A 25,306-nucleotide genomic window follows, 5' to 3' on the forward strand; every position below is an offset into this window, starting at 1 on the left:
ACTGCAAGGAAAGGAAACACATCCCAGTGAAATTCAAGACTCCAAGTAACTGGGTGAACTACTCACAATGTTGTTCTCCTGAGCCAGGACCACTCTTCATATCCCCTTAGCATCCAGAAAACCTACTACTGTCAGGGGACAGACTTTGCTGTCTTACCGCTCCAAGGAAAAGACGACAAGGCAAAAGCATTTTTTTTTTCCTGAGAAAAGCATGTTGAAAAACTTGTGGGAGCATTAAAAAAAAATACCTATGGGGCAGGGAGGTGGGGAAAATGCTCCCGTTTTCTGTCATTCTGTCTGGGTTTTATTCTGTTAAGCATGAAGAGAAAGATGCATCATGTTTTCCATATCAAAATTTGCAGTGTTTGTCCTCATGCTAAATGCAGTTCTGGCCTGCAGTGCCAAATATCTCCCAGTAATATTTACACAACCACAGAATTAGAGGAATGGTACATTTAAAGGGACTGCAGCTGACATATAAAAAAAGACATAGACATTAGCACATTTAAAAACATGCCATTTTTTTCACTAATTATATATTTTGGACACTACTGAAGAGATTTCCCTTAATGTCTACCCTGCAAACAGCTGGGATATTCATTTGGGGTTGTCCTTAAGGAAACACAGCTCTCTGTGGTCTGAGAGTCTTAACAGCATGGTTCTCACAAACACATACTTAAGCAGAGCTTAGGAGTTAGATGCTTTGCATAACACAGATTAATATCACAATTCAAGAAATATTGTGGTAGTGCATTGTGGTGCTTTATTAGTGTTAGACATGCAATATTTATTTAATGAACAGAAATTAAAATATTAAGATAACATTTTAATCAAATTAAAGGAGTTGAAGTTGCAATAATGAAACAAAAATAAAGTTTTTCATGCATTCTAAGTTTATAGTTCTCACATGTGCATATAGTTGTGATTCCGTACCATTATTAAATGTAGACAAACTACCATTGATTGCACGAGACGAAATCAACCCTTAAGTTATAAGTAATGTTCGTATCTTTTACAGACTTCCTATATAACCTGGATCTTCAGCTTTTTATAGTACATTGTAATACAAGACATCTGGAAGCTTCTAAGATGAATAGGAATGGCTCTACTATTTGTAACATACAGTGGTTTCTTCAATGTACAAATTATGAAAGATAAAGCAAATGCCCACCATGCTTTAGAAGACCATGACATTTTCAACAGAAACAAATCTCAAAACCCTTCATAAACAGAGTAAAGTGCTACCTATTGCATATTAAATACTTCCAGTGACTGTATCTGCATTTAGAAGTTACAAATCCCTGAAAATAGGGTTTCATACCGAAAGCGCTGACAGACCTTTAAATCTAGCATCAGCAACACAGCAGCGCTATAATCCTTCACCATGTACTTCAAAGAGAGGAAGTTAGTCAACATGCTTTAAATATCAACATTTTAAAAGCCCACAGCTAACGCCTCTATCATATCTACAACAGTAATGGATACATAAAGAGCAAAAAAGCATGAACTTACTTTACATACTTCATGTAGGACAATAATTTTTCTTTAAAGCTGGAAGTGTAAATATACCTCCAGTGCAGCAGTAAACATATTAAAACAGCAGTTCTGTTTGTTTTAAGATGCACCTAAGAAAGGGCATCCTGTACAGAAAGAAATGCAGACTAGTACCCAACGAGCATGAGTTTCATGAGGTCCCCAAATCATGAAACCTTTCTAAATGCAAGGCAACATTTTCACAGCTGGAAAATTACAAATAGTTCTTGATACAGAGCCAACAGCAATAAATGTAGTTAGGTATAATCTAGGGAGAATGCTACATTCATTAGTAGGTGGAAAACCAAGCTAAACGTAAAATACAGCAGCAAGAGGTAACATATATAAATATTAAACATCCTTCTTGAATGGCAGAAAGTTTAAATTTGTTACTTACAACATTAAAGCATGGCCTTGATATTTGTTCTTTAAAGTAAGTAAAGTACATGGCTATGAGCAGAGCTGTTTCAGAGGATAATTTCAAAGTATAGTGTGTGCATGGATGAAATTTTACGCTAATTTTTGAGAGGAAAAAAATCAAAATAATGTGGACACGTCAAAAATTTTCATCCCTACTTTTTAAAGGGCAAGAAAGACTGACCACAAGTAGCAAGTTATTATGTTTTTAAAATGATTTGCAAGAAAGTTTACAGTTTTATCCTATGGGAGAAACAGAACTTTCTTTGTTTTCCATATATAAATTACTCTGTATGAAATGTTTTCATTTGAAAGCTGTGTGGTTCAAAAAATACACATGGGGTGAAGATGCTTTTCAAAAATAATCTCAAAATATAGAAAAATGATTCTTTCCAAGCAAAAAATGATGTGCATGTAATCTTCCCAGAATTGCTCCAAAAGCAGCCTACATCTTTAGCTATAAGAACTCTACAAAAATATTTTCATAGTTATAAGTGTCCCATTCTGCCTCTTGTAGTAACTTTACCTTTTCCTAAACTGCATTTGTCACTCTCACCTCTTTCTTAACAAACTCTTAGAAACAAAAGGTGCTTTTATTCACTTACAGATCAGATAAAGACTAGATAGCACATTCAAAGCTTCACTAAATTTCTTCACTAATGCACAAAAATTGATCTTTTCGCTACCTTTAATCTGCTTATCGTTCTTGGTATGCAAATATGTCAAATGATCTGCTTTTAGTCAATTATGCAGTTTGATACTCTACATTTACATTCTAAAAGAAGTGATTTCAGAGGTGCTAAATATAGTAGAGTTTCATTTTAATAATTATAAGTTGGCTTGCAAGTAAAAAGTCATTGGAGCATATTCTCTGGTTAGTTTACTTGTTAAACCCCATTGGTGTGTATGATTTCATCCTTGTAGATACTACAGATGGTCTCATACCAGTTAGTTTGAAAATGACTGTGGAATTCAAAACAATTGCACAACACTTCCCCATTAACAATATGAGAAAACCACTTGCTTCGGCCAAACATTTGAAAATGTTTAAGAACTTTTATGGAAATACTGAGTAACTGAAATACATCTTGGTGTAATTAGGAAATTAAAATCTAATTGAGTGCAAAACCTAACTTCCAACAGTAAACGTACCATAACTTAGTACATAACCTTTGGCACTTTGAATATATTACAACAAATTTACAGTCATTTAGATCTTAAGTGGGTCAAAAGAACATTCATGTGGTTTATGAGGTACCAAACTTGATAAATCCTTAGGTTGTCAAAAGAGAGACTACCTGATGAAGTGGGCCCGCTTCTGTGCTACAAACGTCTAAATGCAGAGCACTACAATTAGGTAGGCCTTGAATCACTCAGGCTCCATCCAGGCACAATGATCTATGGTAACGGATCCCAACGGTGGGTTGGGAACACTCAAACTGCATACATTTTAGGGACATAGCGCTAGGGGGATGGGAGGTAGCTGCTAAAAAAAAGAAGAAAATAAAAAGAAAGAAGAAGAAAGAAAGAAGAAAAAGCCCAAAATAAGTAAATGAAATCTGAGAACAATTGTACAAAGTATTATTTCCTAACAAGAATAATTCTGTGCTGTCATACAATAGTAACATTGTCAAAAGCATTCAGATAGTAGAACTTTTTCAACTCTTCCAGATCATCGTTATTCAAGATACTACTAATTTTTGCAGTTTTAAAAATGAAAACATATTTGGATCTTTACAACAACAACAAAAATATTGGAATTTAATTTCAAGCTTTTTTGCCTCCTCAGCAACAGCCATTACATGGTGCTGTAAGAAAAAAACCAGATCATGTACAGAAAAAGAAGAGGAGGAGGAAAAGATAGTCAGTTTCCTTAAATCCAAATCTGAACTATTCTCTGTACTTTTTTTTAATATCATCTTACTGTTTCACAGCAATAGACAATCCAACTGAGACTCTTATGGAGGAAATTAAAATTAAAATCTATTTATGTTAATATTGTGAGGATTCTTCTCCTACAGTATTTTCCCATTTACGTTTATCACTATATTTTGCCAATTTATTGAATAACAGATACCTTTTTCATATGTCATTTTACAATTATTAAAGGATCAGGAAGACATTTACTACATTCTTCTTTCATTTGCCTCAATGAAAACTGACTTTTAGAAGTACTTACAAGGAATACATATTTTTTTGTTAACGAAGAGCCTTTCTAAGTACTCTATATGTGTTTCAGCAACATAGCCTATTTCTAAAGGCATATACTTTGTTGTCATAAGATTTAAAAAACCTGACAGATATATATCATGTAAAACTCAACCTTAAATTGAGTCAGTTCTATATTTTTTGAATTATCATGTCTATTTAATTCAGTCTGTTCATTTCTCCTACATTTTCACTGTAGCAGACTTTGACTGAACAAAGTATTCATATCTTTATTCCATACTTTTCTCCAGTCCTACCTCCGACTCTATTAACACTGTTCAAAGAACTTTAACACATAAAAAGGCATGCAATAACTTCATACAAAAAGATCCTCAAAACAACCTTGTGTCATGAGCTTGCTACCAAAGTTCAATCATTATACACAAAATTTAGCGTTTAAGTGTAAAGTAACTGATTCCAGCATGTGCCATTACTGAAATGGCATGGTATTTTTCACATTGTTATACAAAAAGCACATTGTATAGAATACAGCATTTACTCCGCAAAGATTATGCACCAACTGTTTTCCTCTAATATGTGTAGAACAAACTACATTCCATTGCAACAAAACACACTCAGGTTTAGTAAAGCGTACTACACTGGCTTGAAAACAGTGGTCTTGATGGCATGCTGTAATATCAGAATCGATATATTTGCATAACACCAATAATCATTCAAGAAAACATTCATAACAACAAAGGCTTCCCAGTTGAAACTGCCACATGGTGAATACTAAGCTATTATATAAACTGCATGGACATATTTAATGTGTATTATTAACCCTACTGTAAGTATTCTGTACCTAAAGGTGTTTTCAAAAAGAAAAAAAAAAGTTATTTAGGTAATCTAACAGAATATTACTTTTGGCAGTCCCTGCTAGTGTTTGGAGTAAAAAACAAACAAAAAAACCCCACGCCATAGTCCCATCCTCCCCTGATTCCTGGAATTTCTTAGAAGAAAAGGAATGAAGAGAAGTCAAAATGTTAAAGTGTGATTTCCTTCCACTAATGTATTCAGCAGAAAGTACCATCAAGTATCGCTATCTTAGCTTTTGGAAAATTTGCCAGCTTTTCGAGAAGGTTCATATGGCACTCTGAGAATACTAGGTGTTTCTTCCATTACTCGTACAAGAAGATTATCAATGTAATCCTCAAGTTCACGAATATGGGTGTCCTTCTTCTTAAGTTGCTCCTTATGTTTCACCAGCTCCTGCAAAACCTCTTCATAAGTAAGGTTACGGTATCCTGCAGTGGCATCAAATGGATTTCCATCCTACAGATAAGTTTAAGAAAAACACCAGAATTTATTAAATAGTTCAGTGTTCTGAACAAATTGATGTGTTATTGCTTTTCATATGTTTCTCATGTGCAACTCCTGACAGAAGCAACTTCTCCTAGACAACATACCTCCATTTGCTCTAGAGCTATTTCCCTCCAGCACCCCCACTGGTGCAGGCAACGGGAGATAGGCTGCCCAGTTTGAATTAAGTTTCTCACACTATCATCTCAGAAAAAAATAGTGTTCTCAATAAGATGTATACATAGTTAATGACCATATGAGCAGTAACCACAAGAACACTTTGCAGGTCCATTCTGGGAAATCAACTACGTGCTAACCTTAATTATAGAAGAACAAGACAAAGAGCCCTGAAAATTCAAGTCCTACCATAACTTTCCAGAGTTCTTGTCTTTTGAGCGTATCATAGCAAAACATTTACGTAGCTCTAAATTACATCAGTCATCAGCTGTCTTTCATATTCTATTTTTAGTCATCAGTGGTTCTACAGACCTTGGCCTCTGAATCATACAAAACTTTCAATTTTAAATTTCAGGTGAAGCTAAAAGGCTGCATCTTATTTGCACCAGAGCACTTAAGAGAGAAATGTGTACTACTAAAAGATATTGCTTGCCTGCTTGCTTGCTTTAAAGCAGGAGGGGGCCAGAATTAAGCAGGAGAGAAAAACTGAATTGTTTCTGTAATGATTTCTGATGACTCAGTAAGTGCAGGTATTAACACAGATGGACAAATTAGTCCCCTTAACAAAGGGCAACATGTGATCCAAAACACTATAAAATTGAATGTCTTATCCTGTGTCAAGAAGAATTAGCTGTGACCTTAAGTAACCACATTACGAAAAATTTGGAAATACATAACTGAGAAAAAGATTGTGAGAGGTGGTTTATAAAAGTATTAGCACTGTTAGACATGGTAAGCAGTAAGTTTCATCTGATTCAGAAACAGGGACATTTAAAAGATATGGAACCTCTAATTAAGTAAAATAATCTAACCTCTCAAGTCCTGTACCTCTAACAGGGCAGAAGAACAATGTGGGATAGCTTTTGTTTACAGTAGAAACTTGACATTAAAAATGATAAAGCTTGCACAGCTAGGAAGCATACGACATAATAAAGTCATATTCATTCCTCTTCCATGCTCCATTCCTTCTCTTTCCATATAGCTCTGTATTTGCACACTGGCATATGTGGAATCATTAAAATACGCAGGTGGGGAAAGTTTTCAAATAAACCTAATTAAAAGTGATGGTGCACTGCAAATAGGCTGAAGTACGACAGATCAATCAGCCTCTCTCCATCAATTATATTCTAATAGTAGCTCTCGAAAATGTGCTTTTAAGGGTTTCTCACTACATTTGATATTTAATGTCACGTTTATGTATGTGTATTCAGTATTTTAAACTTACCAAGTTACAAGATTGCAAGTGATCAGTAACTCCCACCTCATTAAAATGGCCAACTTGATGAAATTTATAAATTGGCTAGTAATTTATTTCCAACAAGTATAGAAGAGAAAATACCTTCACTTTGTGGTCATTACATTTTAGCACATTTTCTTCTACAAGAAAGAAGTAAAATTTTCTCTTTATGGTACTAAATTTTTGTACACATTGGAAAAGACATCATTAACACTTCCATGTCTGAAATACAGAGTTTGCCTAATTTTCTGATTTGGCAAAGGAACAGGAATTAAGATGCAATGATGTCTTTAATTATTTTATGAAGTTTACTGGAAAATTGTGTGTAATACATATGCTTTAAAGATGTTTTGTCATACACATGCTCCATATAGATCTTTGAGGGGAATAACCTATCACATTAATTACGTAAGAAAATCCTAATTAAAGGATGCTAGTAACTTAGAAATAAATACTGTTAAAGTTAAGATTTTAAATGTTCAGTTTGAGCAAGTAAGTGATACTTAAATGTTTAAGGAACAACTATATCTTTATAAAAACAGATACTACAATTCCAATACAAAACATTAATCTTATAATGAATTATTAAGAAAAAAAGATTCTAAATAACAAGGTATGCAAAGAAAAATTGTCTCAGCTACAAACTACTACTGGGGTACACACTGACAGCTACAAGAAATAGATAAAATGAAGGCCTGGCAATCTCTGATCATCTCTTTATTGTTCTAATGAGGAATTCTGCTCTGGGAATATCATCTAAGCTACTTTCACATCTTTTGTCCTACTTACTTCATCTTCCTTTCAGTTCTTAATTAGGCCTTAAAGAGCTCACACTGCCCTTTCAACTGGCTACTGCTCCCGTTTAAACACTGCTTTCAGAGACAGGTGTTGGCACCAGAGTAGAAGACATATAAACATAATTACTAAATGTGATGCACAAGGAAGAAATATAATAACTTGGTGAGGGCTATTATTGCAGAACCTAATAATAAATTACTTCAAACACCTTAGAAAGCAATCTTGAACATTAAAAAAAAAAAAAATCAAATGATTTCATTCAAAACTATGGTTGAGATATAGTTTCTTCTCCTAATTTGTATTTTGTATTAAATAAGCACCACCTCATAATCCTACAACTGACATTTAGGATAGCTTGTATTCCAAAAGAAAAATCATCAAGGAATTCTTTTATCACCTTTAAATCCTTTAAATAAAACAATTCACATCTTGTTTCTTAAAAGAATTAAACTGATGCTTTTACCAGCAATAAATTACATGATTTGCAGTAGTACATTTGCAAGCACATAGAAACTGTAATTATGGTTACTTTACAGACAATAGCAGCTAAGTTAAATCAATTTTTTTGATGTTGCTTTTTGTCAGAGATTAAGTAACTGCTTGGTAGAATTCAGTTTACTATCTGATCAAAGGCAGCCTTCATATACTCTGACATCTCCCACCAGTTACTTACATTATAAAAACTTGGGCATTTACAATAACATCAAATGTTATTACAAATCATTTACATAAACTAGCAAAAAATAAACAGTACAAAGTCATATTTGCCTGCGAAACTTGTTTTCTATATATTTTAAAGACTGAAAACAAACCCACTTTTAAAGATTTCATCTATTCACAGAACAAATTCTAGCAAGACCACATTTCCCTTCAAAGACACTGCATAGGAAATAGGTGGATTTTTTTGGTCTTAGGACACAATTTATTCTAGGTATTTTTAGAGACATCAAAAGAGTATTTTGAATAGTAACTCCTCGTATTTCTATTTTTAGTGTTTTCTGAGAGGATGTTCATTTATTATTTGTATTATTAATCCTATCATATATCAGTTCATTTCTTCCATTTTGATTTGTCATCTAAAGACTCTCCTCAAGTCTCCAACTATAGTGATAGGAAGCTCCTGTTCGGTCAATTAATACAGCACTGACTAATGCAGAGTTCCTCACCTGACTATTACTTCTCTAGTCATCCGAAATACCCCAAAGCAACAGTTTTCTTTTTACTTTCTGTGCAAAGATCTAATTTTCCCCTTCTTCTCTAAATCATCATACCAGAAGTACACTGCATATTGGGTGTAAAAATCTCCTTTATTTCCAAATTTATATTAAGCCGGTAATTTTCTAATTAGATTTTTCTGTATATGTCAAAAAACCCCAAACGCCCCCCCAACATTTCTTTGTAAGAGGTTAAACAAGAATAGTAGCTTATATTGTCTCAAGCACCAATTAGGTGGCATTTACTGATGGCTTTCCATAACACTTCATAACTCACCATTGTTTTCCTGAGGTCCTCAATACCAGAAGGATTCATATTAAAACTGTGGGAAAAAAATAACCCCCCAAATATTAGTAGTGCACACTTATCTGACCAAAACATCTACTAAAAGTCACTAATGAATTAGGTATACAGCTACAGAATATTTAATATTATTTATTTTTGCAATTTGTTGAACTTAGGAAAAGTAGAAAAATATTTAAAGTTAATGGAAATCTTCATATATTCTTCACTCACAATTTTTTGTATTTTTCATATTCTTTTTTTCATAACATTTGAATAAGTAATAAAGAAATGCAAGAAAGGATATTATGGATTGGGCTTCCCTAGCTCTTATCTCTAGACTTACCTTGAGCTTCTAAGCAAAATAGGATACTTTAAATGAAATATTCTGGAAACAGGTCCCTGGGATGAGATTGTTCAAAACCAGCAAAAACCCGCAGACTAACATGTATTCCCAGCTTTCATGGCAGCTGCTAGAGGAGAAAGGTCCTTTAGAAATTCCAGCTTAAGTCAGAGCCAAAAAGCCATCTTCTGTCAGCAACATTTGTTTTGTACTTTAGATTGAGTAAATAATCTATTTTTTTTATAAATCTAGAGATTATCTCACATATCCAAAAAACGCCACTATTGTATGATGTTGTTGAGATTTTTTTTTCTTCCTCAATTGCAAAAGTGCAGTTGATCTTGATAAAAGCAGCCACTGTCTAAGTGTCAGCCCTAAGAAACGGTCCACTGGTGTCTCAGGTTGATGTAATTATTAGCAAATATCTTCAAAAATCAGTGCTGCTATGTTCTTATGTACTTGCTACAGCAAGTTTGGAGTGAAAACTAACTCTCTGAAAATGTGTTCAGAATTTGGATATGGCTCACAAATACTATTTATTTGGTAGCATCACAGCAGGCATCATTCTTTCACATCACAGAATCTACACTATTTAGTTAGTCTGCATGTACTGGCTGTCAAGGGTGATGTTTGTTGACTGAGAATAATGCAAAAAGTTACAAAAATACGTTAACCCTTCTTGACATTTTATTTTAAAGGTAGCTTAAAGTAAGGAATGTATTTTGAGATTGTTCATGACTGTTATCTGAATTTATAAGCCATATATTTAATGGTGTAAAAGTGGAAGGGACATAATTTACAAAAGTAAATTATGTAAAATGCAAAATCCAGTTTTCTTCTGTAAAAAAAATTAATTACATTACAATTTTTTTACAATAAAATTTTTTATTCTGTACATTATTTTTCATATCCAAAGTAGGCAGACTTTCGCTCATACGGAATTCCCATGAACCATCTGCTGGACTGAGGATATTAGATAGACTGGATTACACAAACAGTCACAACTAGAAATCAAGAGGTGTCTGACGAATGAAGTTCTGGCTAATTCCCATTGTACCTGTTTGTAACAGTGATCCGCAGCAGTCTGCCTAGTTTGCTGGAGACCAGTTTTGAATGAGGGGCCTCTTTCATCGGGTTATTGTCTAAAAAGCCAAAGGCAGGAACCCTCCCTCACAACCCGCCTTTTAGTTTCACACTGATGTGTCAAACACATGATGAACTTGCTTCTTTCATGGCTGCCTTTTGTGATCCGAGGACAAAAAAAAATGAGTTAACTGAACTGGATCGAATTAGCTTGGTGAAAACCAAGAATGTGTCTATTTAACGAAGTGTGGCGTTAATTTGGGATATCTTTCTTTTGGGACTGTTTCCTCATGTCAGACAAGATATAGAATAATACGGCCTGACTGCTCAACTGAGTGACTTTCTGAAAGGTTAAAAAAGCAAGATCTTTCATTGCCTTGAATGACTTTATAGTTTCTGTGAAATAAGTTCTAGGACACTTTTTCACAGCAGCAGCTTAACAGAAAAGCAGCAGTTCCATATGAAAATTAGAAATATAAATCACTGGCAATATGGACTAATTTTTTTTTTTTTTTTTTAGCTAAAAACCCTGCAACCATTTCCATAACATTGTGGAGATTGTAACTGCAATTACAAGAGAGCACATCTGCGTATTTTACATGAAGCAATTTGAATATACTTGCAAAAAATGAAAAACTATTAAACAAAATATTTCCCCATAAAAACCCAAACCCCATGAATACTCTTACTCATATTTTAAAGAGATATGTGGAAAATATACTGCTTCTCAAGGAAGAAACAGGTGCTGAGATCGCATATAACATTTTTTAAATCAGATTGTCTGCTAAGTAAGGTGGGAGCTCCACGGCCTCGCTGAGCCCCGCAGGGATTCCTGCCAGCGCTTCCAGCCTGAGGTGAGCGTGAGCAGATGCAGGCTCCCTACCCGTAATTCACTGTCTGAGGACCAAGAAATACCTCAAAAGAAAATACTGTAAAATTATGAATGTGTACAGTTGGGGGAGTTGCCTGTTTGGTATATTGAAATTCATGAAAGCGTTTATTTTCTAATTTAAATTTCATCACAATAATAAACCCCTAAAGTTACCATCTCACTTGATTACTGGTAATAGCTTACAGAAAACATGCCTCTAGGACTACAGCCCACACGCTGTACAACCATCGTAAGCCTCCTTTGAGCAGCCATTTTCTTAACTTCCTAACAGCTTTCTGAAATCATTGATCTGAGCAATTATAAAAAATGATGTTATTTTTTTTTTGCTGTGTTGCAATCACAGTTCATAGTGATAATGCTAGTTATAGTCCCAGCTCTGTTTTTTCCCCAGGGTTTGATAAATTGGCATGGAACTTTTGCGATGGAAGCACGGAAACTATGTTCACAGCTTGGGAAAATAATTTCTTTTAGCTTTTTTTTGAGTGCAGTTTTCTGTGAACAGTGATTGTAAAACAAAGTGGCATTGTGGGATTCCTTAATTATTGTTTCTCAATTATGCCCAAACTAAATTTGCTCAGTTTACAAGCAAAAAGATGTTTCTTTTCTAACAAATGGACTTTCTGTCAACTCACCCTGAGAACTACAGTCAAACTGGGTTTCTCTGGCTCATCGTCATTAACACTGTGTGTAACTCCTAGATGTTGTCATATCTGAGTCTAACGCCTCCTCGCTGAACGTACCTTCTAACCTACACAAACTGGCTTGACTACTCCTCTTTCTGCTCACTGAAAAGAGATCATCTACCTTCTTGCTCCTGTGTCCTTCATCATCTCAAGGAATCAAGTAATTTTCCACCTCTTTCGCTTATCCAGACAGGGCAAGAAGCCCGCTCTCCACCACTGTGGAGTCTCATGTGCCTCAAGGTGATGTCCCAGGTCCCATAACAATTTTTAACAGTTTGTCTCATACAACTAATAAGCTTTCATTCACTCCAATAACCTTCAAGAGAGTTAGGAACTAGTAAAAGGGAGGTAAATCACACCAGCACAGATTCAAAGTCAGCTGCAGTAGGATCATGCAGGTGATGCTGACCAAACAATCCACTCAACTTCTACACTGCCTCTACCCCACTATAGGTCAAATAGACTTCTTTAATCTAGCACAGCAATTAGTTGTGTCCCCCATTTCACTCATTTGGGAATTCAATTAGTTTCCTTAACAGTTACTTTATATCAGATATTGGTACCAGATTAAATAATTTTATTGCTTGGGATATAAATTTTTCTTTATACATACATTTTTACTGAATAGTAAAGTTTGCTTGAATTTCTGGGGTTTTATTAGCTTGGATTTCAACTTCAGCTCATCTGAGGTGAAAACCCTCTCCTATCACCATGTTGCTGGGGGGAGAAAAGTGATGAGAAATAAAACCAGTATAAGCTAATAATGGAGACAGATGTATTATAATGCTAATTCTGTAGAGTGTTTTGGATTACTATTTCATAACCAGAGCAAACGTATTATTTTATACTTTGTTATTTTCATTATTTAAATACATTTCATTAGAACTACATGAAACTTTTTTTTCATAACACCTAATTTTTATGAGGTAGTTAAATACATCACATGCTGATTATTTGCAGTTTGTATAGAAACTTCAACACAGTGGAGTTGAGTTTAGGACATATCACAAGCTCAAGTTTATGGCAGGAGCTTCTAATTCTGTCTTCTGAAGTTTAATGGTAGTTAAAAATTCAAACATTAGGTCTAGTGGCTGCTTAAATATTTAGCTTCTAAATGCCTAGAGATTAAAACAATGTTTAAAAAAATATCTCTCCTATAACTGATTTAAACATTTTAGTGCCTGAATCATTTACTCTGACAACATAATGAATAGGAATCAGACTCCTAAATTACGCGTACGGAAAGCATACTTTCCTAAGGAGCAAAAGCTTTTTACTTATCTTTTGTTATTCGTATTAGTTATATGATCGTTGTACTGTATACTATTAAAAATTAAAACTAGGATATTTACATTAATCACTACTATTCAAAATACTGAAATCTTTTATGTTAACTTGACATCCTGTAAAATATCCATTATACCAATAAGCTCAGTGTGAGCTTTCAGGTTTTTTCCTTTAACATGGAACATCTGTGTACAGGTAATTAGCAAAGCTCTACCATACTCATCTTTCATTAGACCTGAAATAATATTCCTATTCCTACTTCTCGGTCTTTGGACTGATTCTCATTACAGTGCTTACGCATTTTTCTTTGGATTCTCACAACACATATCAAAACTTTGAAATATTAGGACGCCATTTATGTACTAGAAAAACAAAAGAAATGAATAAAATCAGATACAGTTAATGAAATTCAGAAACTTTGCTTTCCATAGAATATTATTAGCCTGCTGTGCCTGGCAATGCAGACATCACTTTATACTCTGAAAAGGAATGACTGTCATGTCTGGCAGCTAAGCAAGTATGGAGTAAGCATATTACCATTTACTTCCCAATCAGATTCTGGGGAACATCACTTAAGACACTTCACTATATAAATTGTCCTGCTGTCAAGCCATGTTCCATGGCCTTCTGGAGTTTGTGTAACCCCAGGAGGACACAAAAAGAGTATCAGGTTTTGTTGCTATCACTCCATTTTCTTAATATTATTATAAAGTCTCATGCCAAGAGTTAAGAAACTGGACCAAAAACTCTGAATGTAAGACACACTTTTTCTGCAAATCATTTGTTCTCAAGCTACATATTCTTTACATAGACTTCTTTGGAAATGGTCTGCTTGTGATGATGCTGCTGCACTCTATGGAGCACTTTAAAGATGGCAGAAGGTTCCATGAGATAAAGAAGTTACAGTCTCAGAATACAGCGCTCAGTAGGTCCTGAACAGTACGCACTTCAAGGAAGCAGCCTTTTCTCTTGTGGCTCACGTATATTTCAATTTTAGTGCAGCAGAAACACAATAACGCAACTATACAGAAGCACAGAAACTTTCAGTTAAAACAACTTGAAGAATTTAACAAAATTTTGGCTTTGTGTATAAAAACCTTCATTTTGAAAACAGACAGGGATCCACAATAGGCTGATGACCAATTCTGAGGTGTCTGATACTGCTGGAGACACAACAAGGGAAAGTGGAGGCACACAGAGCTGCATTCATGAGCTCTGTCAGAATGCTAACCTTCTTCCAAAAATACAACTATCTTAAAAACTTGCACACCACTGGACACACTACTTGCGCAAACTCACTTACTATTCAGGACTTACAAGACATTCTAAAATCAAAAATGATCTCACACAGTGTACTCAACTGAATTTTAGTTTAAGTTTCTGGAAACAAACAACAACAGTTTTACACAAAAAGTTAATGTTTTTAAGCATTTAAATATTCATCCTTTTACTAGGCAGTTGTACTATGGCTAAACAACTGATGAAGTTTTATTCTCAAGAGGCCACTAAAGAACTGTTATACTAAAAGTTCTGCCAGCACCTCCACTAGAAGACCCTAATATTAGAGATCTAGAAGTCAACCAAAAAATCAAACAACCCTGAAGTAAAATTTTACATTGAAACTTCCAGAACCATTTTTAAACACTTAAAAAAACAGCACTAATACTTAGTTCTTATAATGAAATGGAAAAAAAAAACTTCATCAGTTTTACACAGCTTCTGCATTTATTAATAGAGAAACTGGATATAACTATTTAATTATTTTTTTAAAAGAAAACATAACAGGCAGTGCATTTCCCCTCAGGATAGATAACATGCCTTCTGCATCCACTCAAAAAAGATTTCACGTGCCCTAACGTGTACCGACAGACAATGAAAGCTTGAAAAAAAATCTTGTCACTCAGCCAGCAGGATGAACTTTCGAAACAGACAGTTTTGACACTTTCCTAAAACACAACTAATTAGGAGTAAGTGATTGCCAGTGAAGAGTTTGCAAAAGTCAAGATAAATACTAAACATTTCTATAGTATCTCTCTAGGAATTGATTGCTTCAAACCACCCTAGTAATATCCCAAATACTGTGACTATTGCTTTGTAGTAGCTTTAGGCAAGATTTCAGTATTATTCTCTCATCACATGCAGGGATCTTTCTAAATTGGATGAGTCTTGGCAGGACAGACGAAGAGACTAAGAATCCTTGCATGACTTCTAGTTTTATACTTTCCTGTTACCTCTCACATACCTGTAATGTCTTTGTTTTACTGAAATAATGTTCTACTGATAGCTTTACCACAACGAATTAACAAATATTAACGGTCTACAGTATAAGTGATGCACTGTCATAGTCTATCAATATTCTACCTAGACTATATATAATCACAGTTGACTAGAAGTATCTAGTCAAATTTCAGTAGAGAACTGAAAAAAACCCTTTCACTTCAAGAAAAGCAATGCAGAAGTATGCTGTTCTTAAAATAAGACGTGCTAACACTGACAGAGGTAACAAAATTCTGAAAATAGCATAGTTCACCTGATGTCATTTTTTGACTAATAGAGAAACATACAATAAAATTTTGGAACAGACTTTATTACTCTAGCAAGCACAGTAATAAACTTGTTAGAGATCAACATTTCTGAACTGGATAAGTAGTGAGTTGTATTGTACACTGGGAAAGGATGACCTACTTGGTAAAGAAATAACACAGCTATTACAACCTTTTGCTCTGACCAGGCAACTTCTGAGGTTCATTCCAATGGAGCTGTGGCCAGTAACTATATGCCTCCAGCACATCATACGTAACAGGCAATATTGAAACCATTTAACAGTCATTTATCTTTGATGATGCTCAAGTTACTGCACTAATAACTTATCTTCACTGTGGTTTAAACTAACAGATTTTACTTTACAACTGCAGTTGACTAGAGCCAGGCACCTGGTCTACTAACAGCTCAACTGACAAGCAGCAACCTAGAAAGCCAGAGTAACACCATGATTTTGCAAAAGTTTCTCTAACTAGCTGACCTTCACACATACAAAATTTTAGTATTTGCTGAAATGTAACAGACAGATGTTCTTTAGACTTAACAATTTAATGTGATCTGAAAACACCGTGGTTATCAAGAGCCTCATGTTTTCATGGCACCTCACTTGTTTGGTTTTTTTTTTGAAATCTAGTAATGAACATATCAAAATGCAGAGACATTGCTTATTTCAAACATTGCATCCATTGGGAAAAATGAAACTACAGACACAGATTTGTTTGGAACAGGCACCACTGGAGAGGCAGGGAGCTGTAACGAATGCATGTGATGACAGTATGGGGGAGAGAGGCTGAACAAAATAACCACATTCAGAAATGACAGACAAAGCAGAAAGATGCAAAAGAGACGAGTTTAAGGGTTGTGTTGTTTGTTCTTTTTTAGTTGCAATTTTTAAAAGGCTGAAGCAGTAAAAGAACACAGAAAAAAAAATATTTTTGTATTTTATGCTCTAATTGACCAATGACTAATGTCATAAATATGAGCATTACTCATAGTTGTTACAGTGAATCCTAGTAAGAGATATGTTTCTTTATCCCCCACTACTCTGCCTTCCACATTGCTTAGAATGTAACATATTTATTGCCAGAACTTAAGATATATAATCAGTATGCAGGCACAAGCTTTACCTTCTTTCCTCTAAGTTTAACAATACTTAGGTCATAGAAGTGCTACTTTAAAGGGGTTTTTAATCCATCTCTCTATATATGTGTATACATATGTATATAGAGACACATACTTATATTGTTTCTGTATACGTATATATATATTTATATATTATTTTTCTATATTAAAAAATGTTTCTTAGAAAGCTCTCAAGCACCTATCAATTCAGTTTCCCAGATCTGGAATTTGATCAGACTAGTAACAACCTGTCAGCTTTAAATATTGGACTATTTGTTTCCCTGTGTCCAGTGCCTAAGATCTTGTTAATTACCTAAACTCTCTTTCTGTAGGTCTTGTTAATTACCCGTCTCCTGTCTCAGAGGACCTTGTTAATAACTTGTACAATCTCTCTAAAAAGGTCCTAATAACACATTAAAATTAAAGATGCTTTTCTTTTAGCACTTGTCAAGTGGTGTAAATTGAGAAATTTTCACATCAGTTGATTAGCCTACTGTAGTGTATTTTCCTAAACACAAACAATTTCAGAGAAATGATGCACAAGGTTTGGTCATGGCACAAAACAATCTTTGTTTACCAGGAGTACCCTCAATTTCTTTAACTGTGTTCAATACAAAATCCACGTGGCTCCTGACTGCAAATTAACCTCTTGAGAGCCATGACAATAGCAGTAATTGTAAGACTGACAGCAATTTAAGATAATATTAGCTAAAAGTTTTAAAACAGTGAATTAAGAAGTACAAAGGCAAAACTATTATTGGTAAATGCTAGCTAAAAATAGTAGTCACATTGTGTGCTTAAAAATTCTTCATTGGCTGTATGATATAAATCCTCTGGAGCTAACAGATTTTGTAATATTTGGAAAAACAACGTTTCTTGTTTCACTGTGAGACTGCAGCGTTTTTAAATTGTCAAGAAATCAGCTCATAAATATCTATATTACACCTACACCAGACAATAAAAAACCCCCAATCTTAACACTTATGTAATACTGTAATACCGTATCTATAAAACCCTTAAAAAAATACTAATTTATCCACTCAGCATTTGTAAGAGGTAACAAAATATCATCCCCATTTTACAGATCAGGAGCAGGGAGACTAAGTGATTTAGCCAAAGCCACAGAACAAGACTTTGCCAGAGCAGAGATTAATAGAAATTAGGGGTTCGTATTTTGTGATTTCCTGACAACTAGTATTATACACAAACCAGGCGGGTTTTATTTTGCTTTTCCAAAATGCTTCTTAAACCTTCTTGAAATAACAATAAAAAATAATAGTAATAAAAATAAATAATACTTTTCAAATAATCTTGGGATATTAGTTGCTTTTAGGAAAAAAAATCCTATAACTATCGCTGAACCACCTCTACATTTTCTGTATCAGCAGCTGAGAAACACATGGAAGATGTATTTATCTTCATGCTTTTAATTAGTAAATAAGAGTGATTAGTGACAGAATATTCATACAGCCAGTTAGGTCTTAGCGGGTGGTTGGGTGAAAGGTTACTCAGCAACTCTGTTCTGCAACTCACCTAGCCATCCATCAGTGAGTGATGTTATAAGCTGCTGTCCTGCTCATCATTACTGCTTAGTCAGCATTACCAAACACAACTGATTAGGATGAACTTGAGCCTGAGCAAAAGCTCCCCAAAGTCACTGAAAGGACTCCTGCTAACTTTACAGACATAGGTTCAATTGGTGCCAAGAACCTGACCTTCACACTACACACATGAAGGAGTTGGGTTTGGTCAGGTTTTTTGAGGGTGGGGAAGAGGGTTGCTGTGGGGTTTTCTCTTCCACTTTGCAGTATCTCCAGCCTGGTCCCAGAGACCAAATGCCCTTCTGTGGCTACAGTGTGCTCCTGGAATACATCTTCCAGCTGAGTTTCACCAGACAGGAATCCAGTTCACATCCTCCAGGACCATTTCATCACTCAAACCATGGCTTTGCTAAGTGCAGTTAAATGGGAGATCCACCTGCTAAGCAAACTCCTCATCCACAGCAGAACACTGATTTTGGACACACCTTAATAAAAAGATACTGCCTGGTTTACTTGCAGAAATGGTATCCATCCAAAAGAGCTTAATAGCATGCTGAGTAAATAAAAAATAATTCAAAGTCTAAATTCCCTGTGCATGCTTTCTGCATACTGAATTTCTTACTCAACCTCATTTATTTTGTGCCCACAGATTCATACAACTCTTTCTTCACAGTACTAGTTCAAAAAATTAAAAATGGATTCTATTCAACAAATCCTCCACAGATAAATGGTAAACTTAAACTGTAAACTTATTAAATATGCACATTTTGTATTAGTTTCTACTTCAAAAGAAAATCATTGTACAAGTTACATTTGAAAGAAAGTGAACTTATTCTAAAAGGTTCTCACAGAACATAATACTGGAGCATATAAAAATAGAGAGTTTCTAACTTAAATTATTGCACACTAGATATTCCATAATAGCTGTCTTACAGGAAAGGTCAAAACATTTACTATTTTTGGCTTTTTCAAAATAGCAGAATATCTATTTGTCTTATCATATGTTTATGTTTACATAAAAGTCAAGAACTAGTCAAAGAGACCCATACAAAGAGGGGGAACAAATGACTACAGTCCTTCTGAATGGGCACTGTGATGAGCTTTTTAATTACAAAATAAAGAAAAAAAAGTCCATCATGATTACCATTAAAGATTTATATTTATCAAGATCTGCTGCATTCAAGAACTTCAAAAGATTTCACTACTTGTATCTAGCATCTGCCTGAATAGATTTTTTCATTTAAAAAAAATTAAATGCTATGTAATTTTAATTGTTATTTAAATTACTTCTCTTTAAAGGAGCTTATTTAAATGGAAGTTTAACTTCTGACAAACCAAGCTACATCCTAACCTTACTCTAATCTAGAGAAATCCTTTATTAAATAAATAATATTCTATGACTCTGTCTGTAAACATGATATTTAAGACACTAGGAACTTACTTGACTTGTAGAAGACGCTAAGATAATTCATTGAAGTCTGTATGAGCTTCTAGCAACCGAATCTTTTCTATAGCACTTCCATTTCAGTTCATTTATTTAATTCACATCCATGATTAGTTTTACTGAGAAAACGATTATAACTTTAAATCAAGAGTGCATGCATTCTAACCTATGAATAAAACTGAGCTGGGATACAATAAGATCAGTCTGTTCTAAATTCTTAAAGAACAAGATAACAAGAAACAAATTACCTTTTTTTTTTAAAAAAAAAAAAAGAAAATACTACTGTGTCATTAATTAAGGAATTAATAATAGGGAAAAGGCAAATTTGTTAGAACCATGTTTTCCATTTAAAATGCTGATTATTTTACAACCTTAAAATTCTAGTTTGGAGCATTGTAATTTTAAATTCAATTTCTACTAAATTTAAGTCCTTAAATAGAAATGAATCATTATGTTGCAAAAAAAAAAGCACTGTTAATTTCTGGCATTAATATACAGAAAAAAAAAAGAATGCAAATGAATAAAAGTTTAATTATTAACTGCTTAAACATTTATCTGTTGAGAACAGTACATAGGTGGGGGGTGTGTGTGTGTGTGTACATATATATATATATATATATTAAAAAAAGAGAGTATATTTTCCTCACTAGCAAACAAAAGCCAGAAAGGAAACACTGTGGGATACACATTTTTGGTTTTGTTTTGGTTTTTTGGTTTGGTTTTGTTTTGTTTTTAAAGAAAACAAGTTAACTGTTGATAGACAAACAAAGATTAAAATGGATTATTTAAATCAAAGTTTCTTACCAGCCCCCGTAACTTAATTCACTCTGCTTAGAACATAAATTGCTGCCTCATGCAATGACTTGAATACACAGGAGCTCAGCAAAGCTACAGTGAGCCAAATGAATTCAAGCACGGTAAGTGTCTATGTGGGTGCTCCCGTTTTGAAACGGAATGGTCTTCAATTCTTGTGCTTTAATGTATAGAATCTAAATCCATTTTTTTTCCCCAAATGGTGACATCCACAGGACTTGTTTTCATTACTCCCATTTTCTTTATCCTTTTATTTATCCCGTTTCATCTTTCCCTTAGATTTGAAACCTTTCCCTCTAAACCCTGACTTAGGGCAGTGTAATAATTAGCAACGAGTGTTCAGTGAAAGCAGAAGACTTTCAGGAAGAACGCATTCTGAAGCACAAACAAGGTCTTCCACAAACGCAAGCACCCAAGAACATTCACAGTACATATTAGTAATATAAATGTAACTACAAAACGAATTAAGAAAAGATCAAACTATATAAAAAGTTCATAACTTTTACTTAGAAGCAGATAAGCAATGATATAAAGGTATAAAAAGCACAAAGATTGTGTTCCTCAACACTTCACATTTTCATTTATATAACATGTTCAAGATATCAGATCGAAATACAGCAAAAACCTACCTTGAAGATGGCAACATGCTTGTAGGCTTGAAGTTTGTCATAAACGGATTAGTCGAATCATAATCAAAACTCTCCCGACGAGTTTCACCAAACGCACTAGGTGATTTCAAGTCAGTAGAACTGTCTGATCCCCCATTGCTAAGTTTATCTGACCTCTTGCTATCTTTTTTTCCCGTCACTCTTTCAAAAAGACTAACTTTCTCTTTTTTTTCTCTTTTAATTTCTTTCCTGATTTCGACAGGTTTGGAAAACAGACTTATGTTTTGATCCCATGTTGCTGGGCTTTCTTCAAATGGATTCTTCTGTCTTGGCAGCGTAGCAAATTTTTGGGGTAACGAAGCACTCACATTGGTAAATGGGTCACTCTGTGCTTCAAGTGCAGTTTCATTAACTGTGCTGTCAAGCTGGTTCATTTTAGAAGTATCAACACTTAATGTCCTTCTATGTGGAGATTTTAGACTCCCTGCAAACAATCTGTCATTAGTATATTATCAACAAGACACTATATCATAGTTTATGACATGCATAGAACCCATTTTAGCTTAGGTCTAGAAAGTTTGCAATCAAGCCTCAGTTCAAAACCCTGTTGAGTAACTGAGGTATTTTTTAAAAAAAGAACAGCTGTCATCCTGACGTTGTGATTCAGAAATGTTTATGGATAGCCACTATAGCAAACTTGTTTTCTGTGTGAAAACTAAGTTTTACAGAGAAGACAGCTGTGTCTAGTGCACCATTCCAGAAAGCGACAGTAGTCTACTGCTGCATAATAACTTTAAACAATGCAAACTATTTTCAGTTCTTTGTCTAAATCAGGTTTAAAACTTTGATGATAGTTTTCAACTTTTTAAACAGAATTTTATTTTTCACAAGATGTCATTTTGCCTACAGTTCCCTCTAGAATGCAATGCTTCACTACAACATACTCTCAAATTAGGACATAGAAGAAAAATGCTAAATGACCATAAATTATGACCAATGTAAGTTATTTCTTACGCTCAGAAACAGCAGTTATGAGCTACCACCTAATAGAAATGAAAAAAAAAAAAATAGGCCAGCAATAGTTCTTAACTTTTTGGCCTTGTAATTGCTTCATAAACTAAACAGACTTTTGAATGCTCTAATAGCAGTGAACTATAATTATAATGGTCATGAGTTGTACTTACCACCTTCATCAACTGAACCAAAAGAGTCTAGCTGACGCCTGAAAAGATGAGAGTAGCCAACTGTGCTGGATTTCATTTTTTCTGAGGACACATGCGATCCTGTTAAATCTGACATCGAATGAGCTGAGGATAACCGCTGAGGTCCCAAAAGGAAAGGTTTTTTTGGTTTTGATTTCATTTGTACTTCACCACTACATACCTCTATGTTTGCATCAGGTATGTGAGTACTTGGGATGATTGCAGAGGAGGTGTCTGAAAACGTCCCATCATTTTTTCGACCCTTCATTTTGTCTTTTAGTTTAGCAAAAGGGGATTTGGTTTTGTCCTTCATTGACAAATCAAACATACTTGCTGTCATGTTATTCCTCATAAACTGAATATTGACCTTTATTTCTCCTCTGTCTTTAGTTCTCTTCCCTTGTCTGGACTCTAGATGAAACCACCTTAAAGGAGAAAAAGAGCCAGTTAAGTTGTGTTTTCTGGAGGCTAATTATTAAACTCTGCTTAGTTGGTTAATGTATCTGGTTCGTATAACTTAACATACAAAAACCAAATTCCATACCAAAAATCAAAGCATTCCTGTAACTGAAAATTTTTTTTGTCTATATTAGTTTTTGAAGAGAAAACTTAGGAACTAAGCAAGTAGGAAATTCTTTGCCATGTTCACCTGTTTTGAGAACCAAAGTCAACTCCATGGAAGCTTACTAAACTTCATCAAAGCTAATAGGCTCACACCTGCTTACAAAGGAGAATTTGTATCTAATGTTAATTATAAATACAAATACATTTTATTTTGCTATTTATAAGAACACCTGATAATTTTCAAGTGGCCTTTATTTAGCTGTGATGCACACTACCTGAATGTATACTACATGGCAAATATTTCATCTAGTAGCCTTTTCTCCCTTGATTTTGCTCAGGTTTATATGCTAGCAAACATTTTTCCCCTCTGTCCCTTCCTTCTAATGCTGCCCTAGCAAAGAAATATCTAAGGTGCCTGAAGAGTCAACTCTCGTTTCAGTTCTGCAACGGCAACCCCTACTGATGTTGATGGTAACTCCATGAGCACCGGTGGCAGAACACTGTGTACGTAGGGGTATCTAACAGTCGTCCCTTCTCTTGCAGGTCACCAGTAGGATTTACTTCAGAAATACTTCCACAGGCTTTGGAACCACGACATAAACCCCACTCCTTGAAAACAGACCAAAGGTGTGATCATCTGTTTCAAAAAATGAACTGTGCTTCTCTGCCAGGTCCAACAAAGGCTTTATTATTATCCAAGTTTCTTACTCATTCCCTGTTGTGCTCCATTGTCCCATGGAAGCATCTGCAGAATTATGGCTCAATCTTCCTTCCACAGCTTCACCTAAATGAATGACCAACAGACAATCCCTTCTCCACACCCATCATCAATTGCCTTTTCCTATTTCAAAAAGAGTACAAGGGCAAATTTCAGACCCATCGGCTCCAAAGAAGGTCTCTAAACCCGCTGTCAGGAGAAATGCATGCACACATACTAACACAACAGTGCATTATCATGATGAAGTAACTTTTGAACTGGAGACTAAGAAATGAAATTGCCTATCAGCACAGATGCAAAATTGATTATGCAATTATACATACATCATTCAATACTGCCAAATATAGAAAACAAGGTCAGGAAAGGAGAAAAATAACCCTCAATTTCCTTTCAGATTTCATAAATATTTTTAAAGGTGACAGCTGAAATCAAATTTTCAGGCAGATACTATTTTTTGAGTTGAGAAAATACTTCTAAAAGTGACCTGCCAAAGAAATAACAAAAGGATAAAGAGTATTATGACCTTTTTTCCTGCTTTGTGATGCCCAAAAGGTTTTATATCCCATAGTAAACCAGAATAATTGAGAAATCTCAGACCTTCTCTGTCCCAGCACTGGATAACATGAATCCAGACCAGTAGATCCAGAAGTTCAAACCAGTAGGAGGACAATTAAACCTTTAGGAAGAAATTTTTTCTTCTGTTGTGAGGTAACTTCATTTATGTATTTTAAATGAAATGCAAAACCTGCAATATGTTATGTGTCAGAAGAAGGTGGATCATTTTTCTTTTTAGTTAATAAGTTCACTTCTTGGTAACTGATTCCAGAAACTCTTTAATTCATCTATAGATTTATTACAGAAAACACACAACAGAACCAAGAGTAAATCTTTTTTGTGATATATAATATCGCAAAAACTGGAAGACAAGATAGCCTACTTTATCTGAAACTCCTCTTTACTAGAAAATATGCTCAAATATTCTCTTAAAAAAAAAAATACACAGCCATAATGAGCAAGCTCTTGCTTACAAATCCCCATGAAACAGATCTTGCCTCTGCAGAAAAAAAAAACCCAAACCAAAAACCAGCCTGAAACTGAGAAAGTCTTCACCGTGATTCCTTAGACACACCGTGATTCCTTAGACACACTAAACATAAATAAGTCTTATGAGTGTTTTAAGATGCTTAATAGGCAGAGAGGACCCTGCTTTTTGACATTCAAATTTAATGGCTCAGCCTACCCTGTAAGAAAACATATTCCCCTTCTTCCACTTCCCCTCACCTCACAGGTCTCCAAAAT

The 25,306-nt window shown here is 34.6% G+C and overlaps 1 protein-coding gene across 2 annotated transcripts in view; it reads right to left on the minus strand.

Moving 5' to 3' along the window:
* Nucleotides 1–740: 740 nt before the first annotated feature.
* Nucleotides 741–25,306, minus strand: part of RAB11FIP2 (RAB11 family interacting protein 2) — a 34,370-nt gene continuing 9,804 nt past the window's right edge. The window contains exons 2-5 of one of the 2 annotated variants that reach the window (XM_074831377.1): nt 22,708–23,150; nt 21,545–22,007; nt 9,161–9,206; nt 741–5,430 (exon numbers count right to left, since the gene is read on the minus strand). In XM_074831377.1, coding sequence (XP_074687478.1) covers nt 5,203–5,430; nt 9,161–9,206; nt 21,545–22,007; nt 22,708–23,150 — 1,180 coding nt within the window. In that variant the 3' untranslated portion in view covers nt 741–5,202. Of the gene's footprint in view, nt 5,431–9,160; nt 9,207–9,506; nt 9,637–21,544; nt 22,008–22,707; nt 23,151–25,306 lie in introns of those variants that run through there. The other variant, XM_074831378.1, reaches the window with a different exon arrangement.

The sequence above is a fragment of the Strix aluco genome, chromosome 7, assembly GCF_031877795.1.
Source record: "Strix aluco isolate bStrAlu1 chromosome 7, bStrAlu1.hap1, whole genome shotgun sequence".
NCBI lineage: Eukaryota > Metazoa > Chordata > Aves > Strigiformes > Strigidae > Strix > Strix aluco.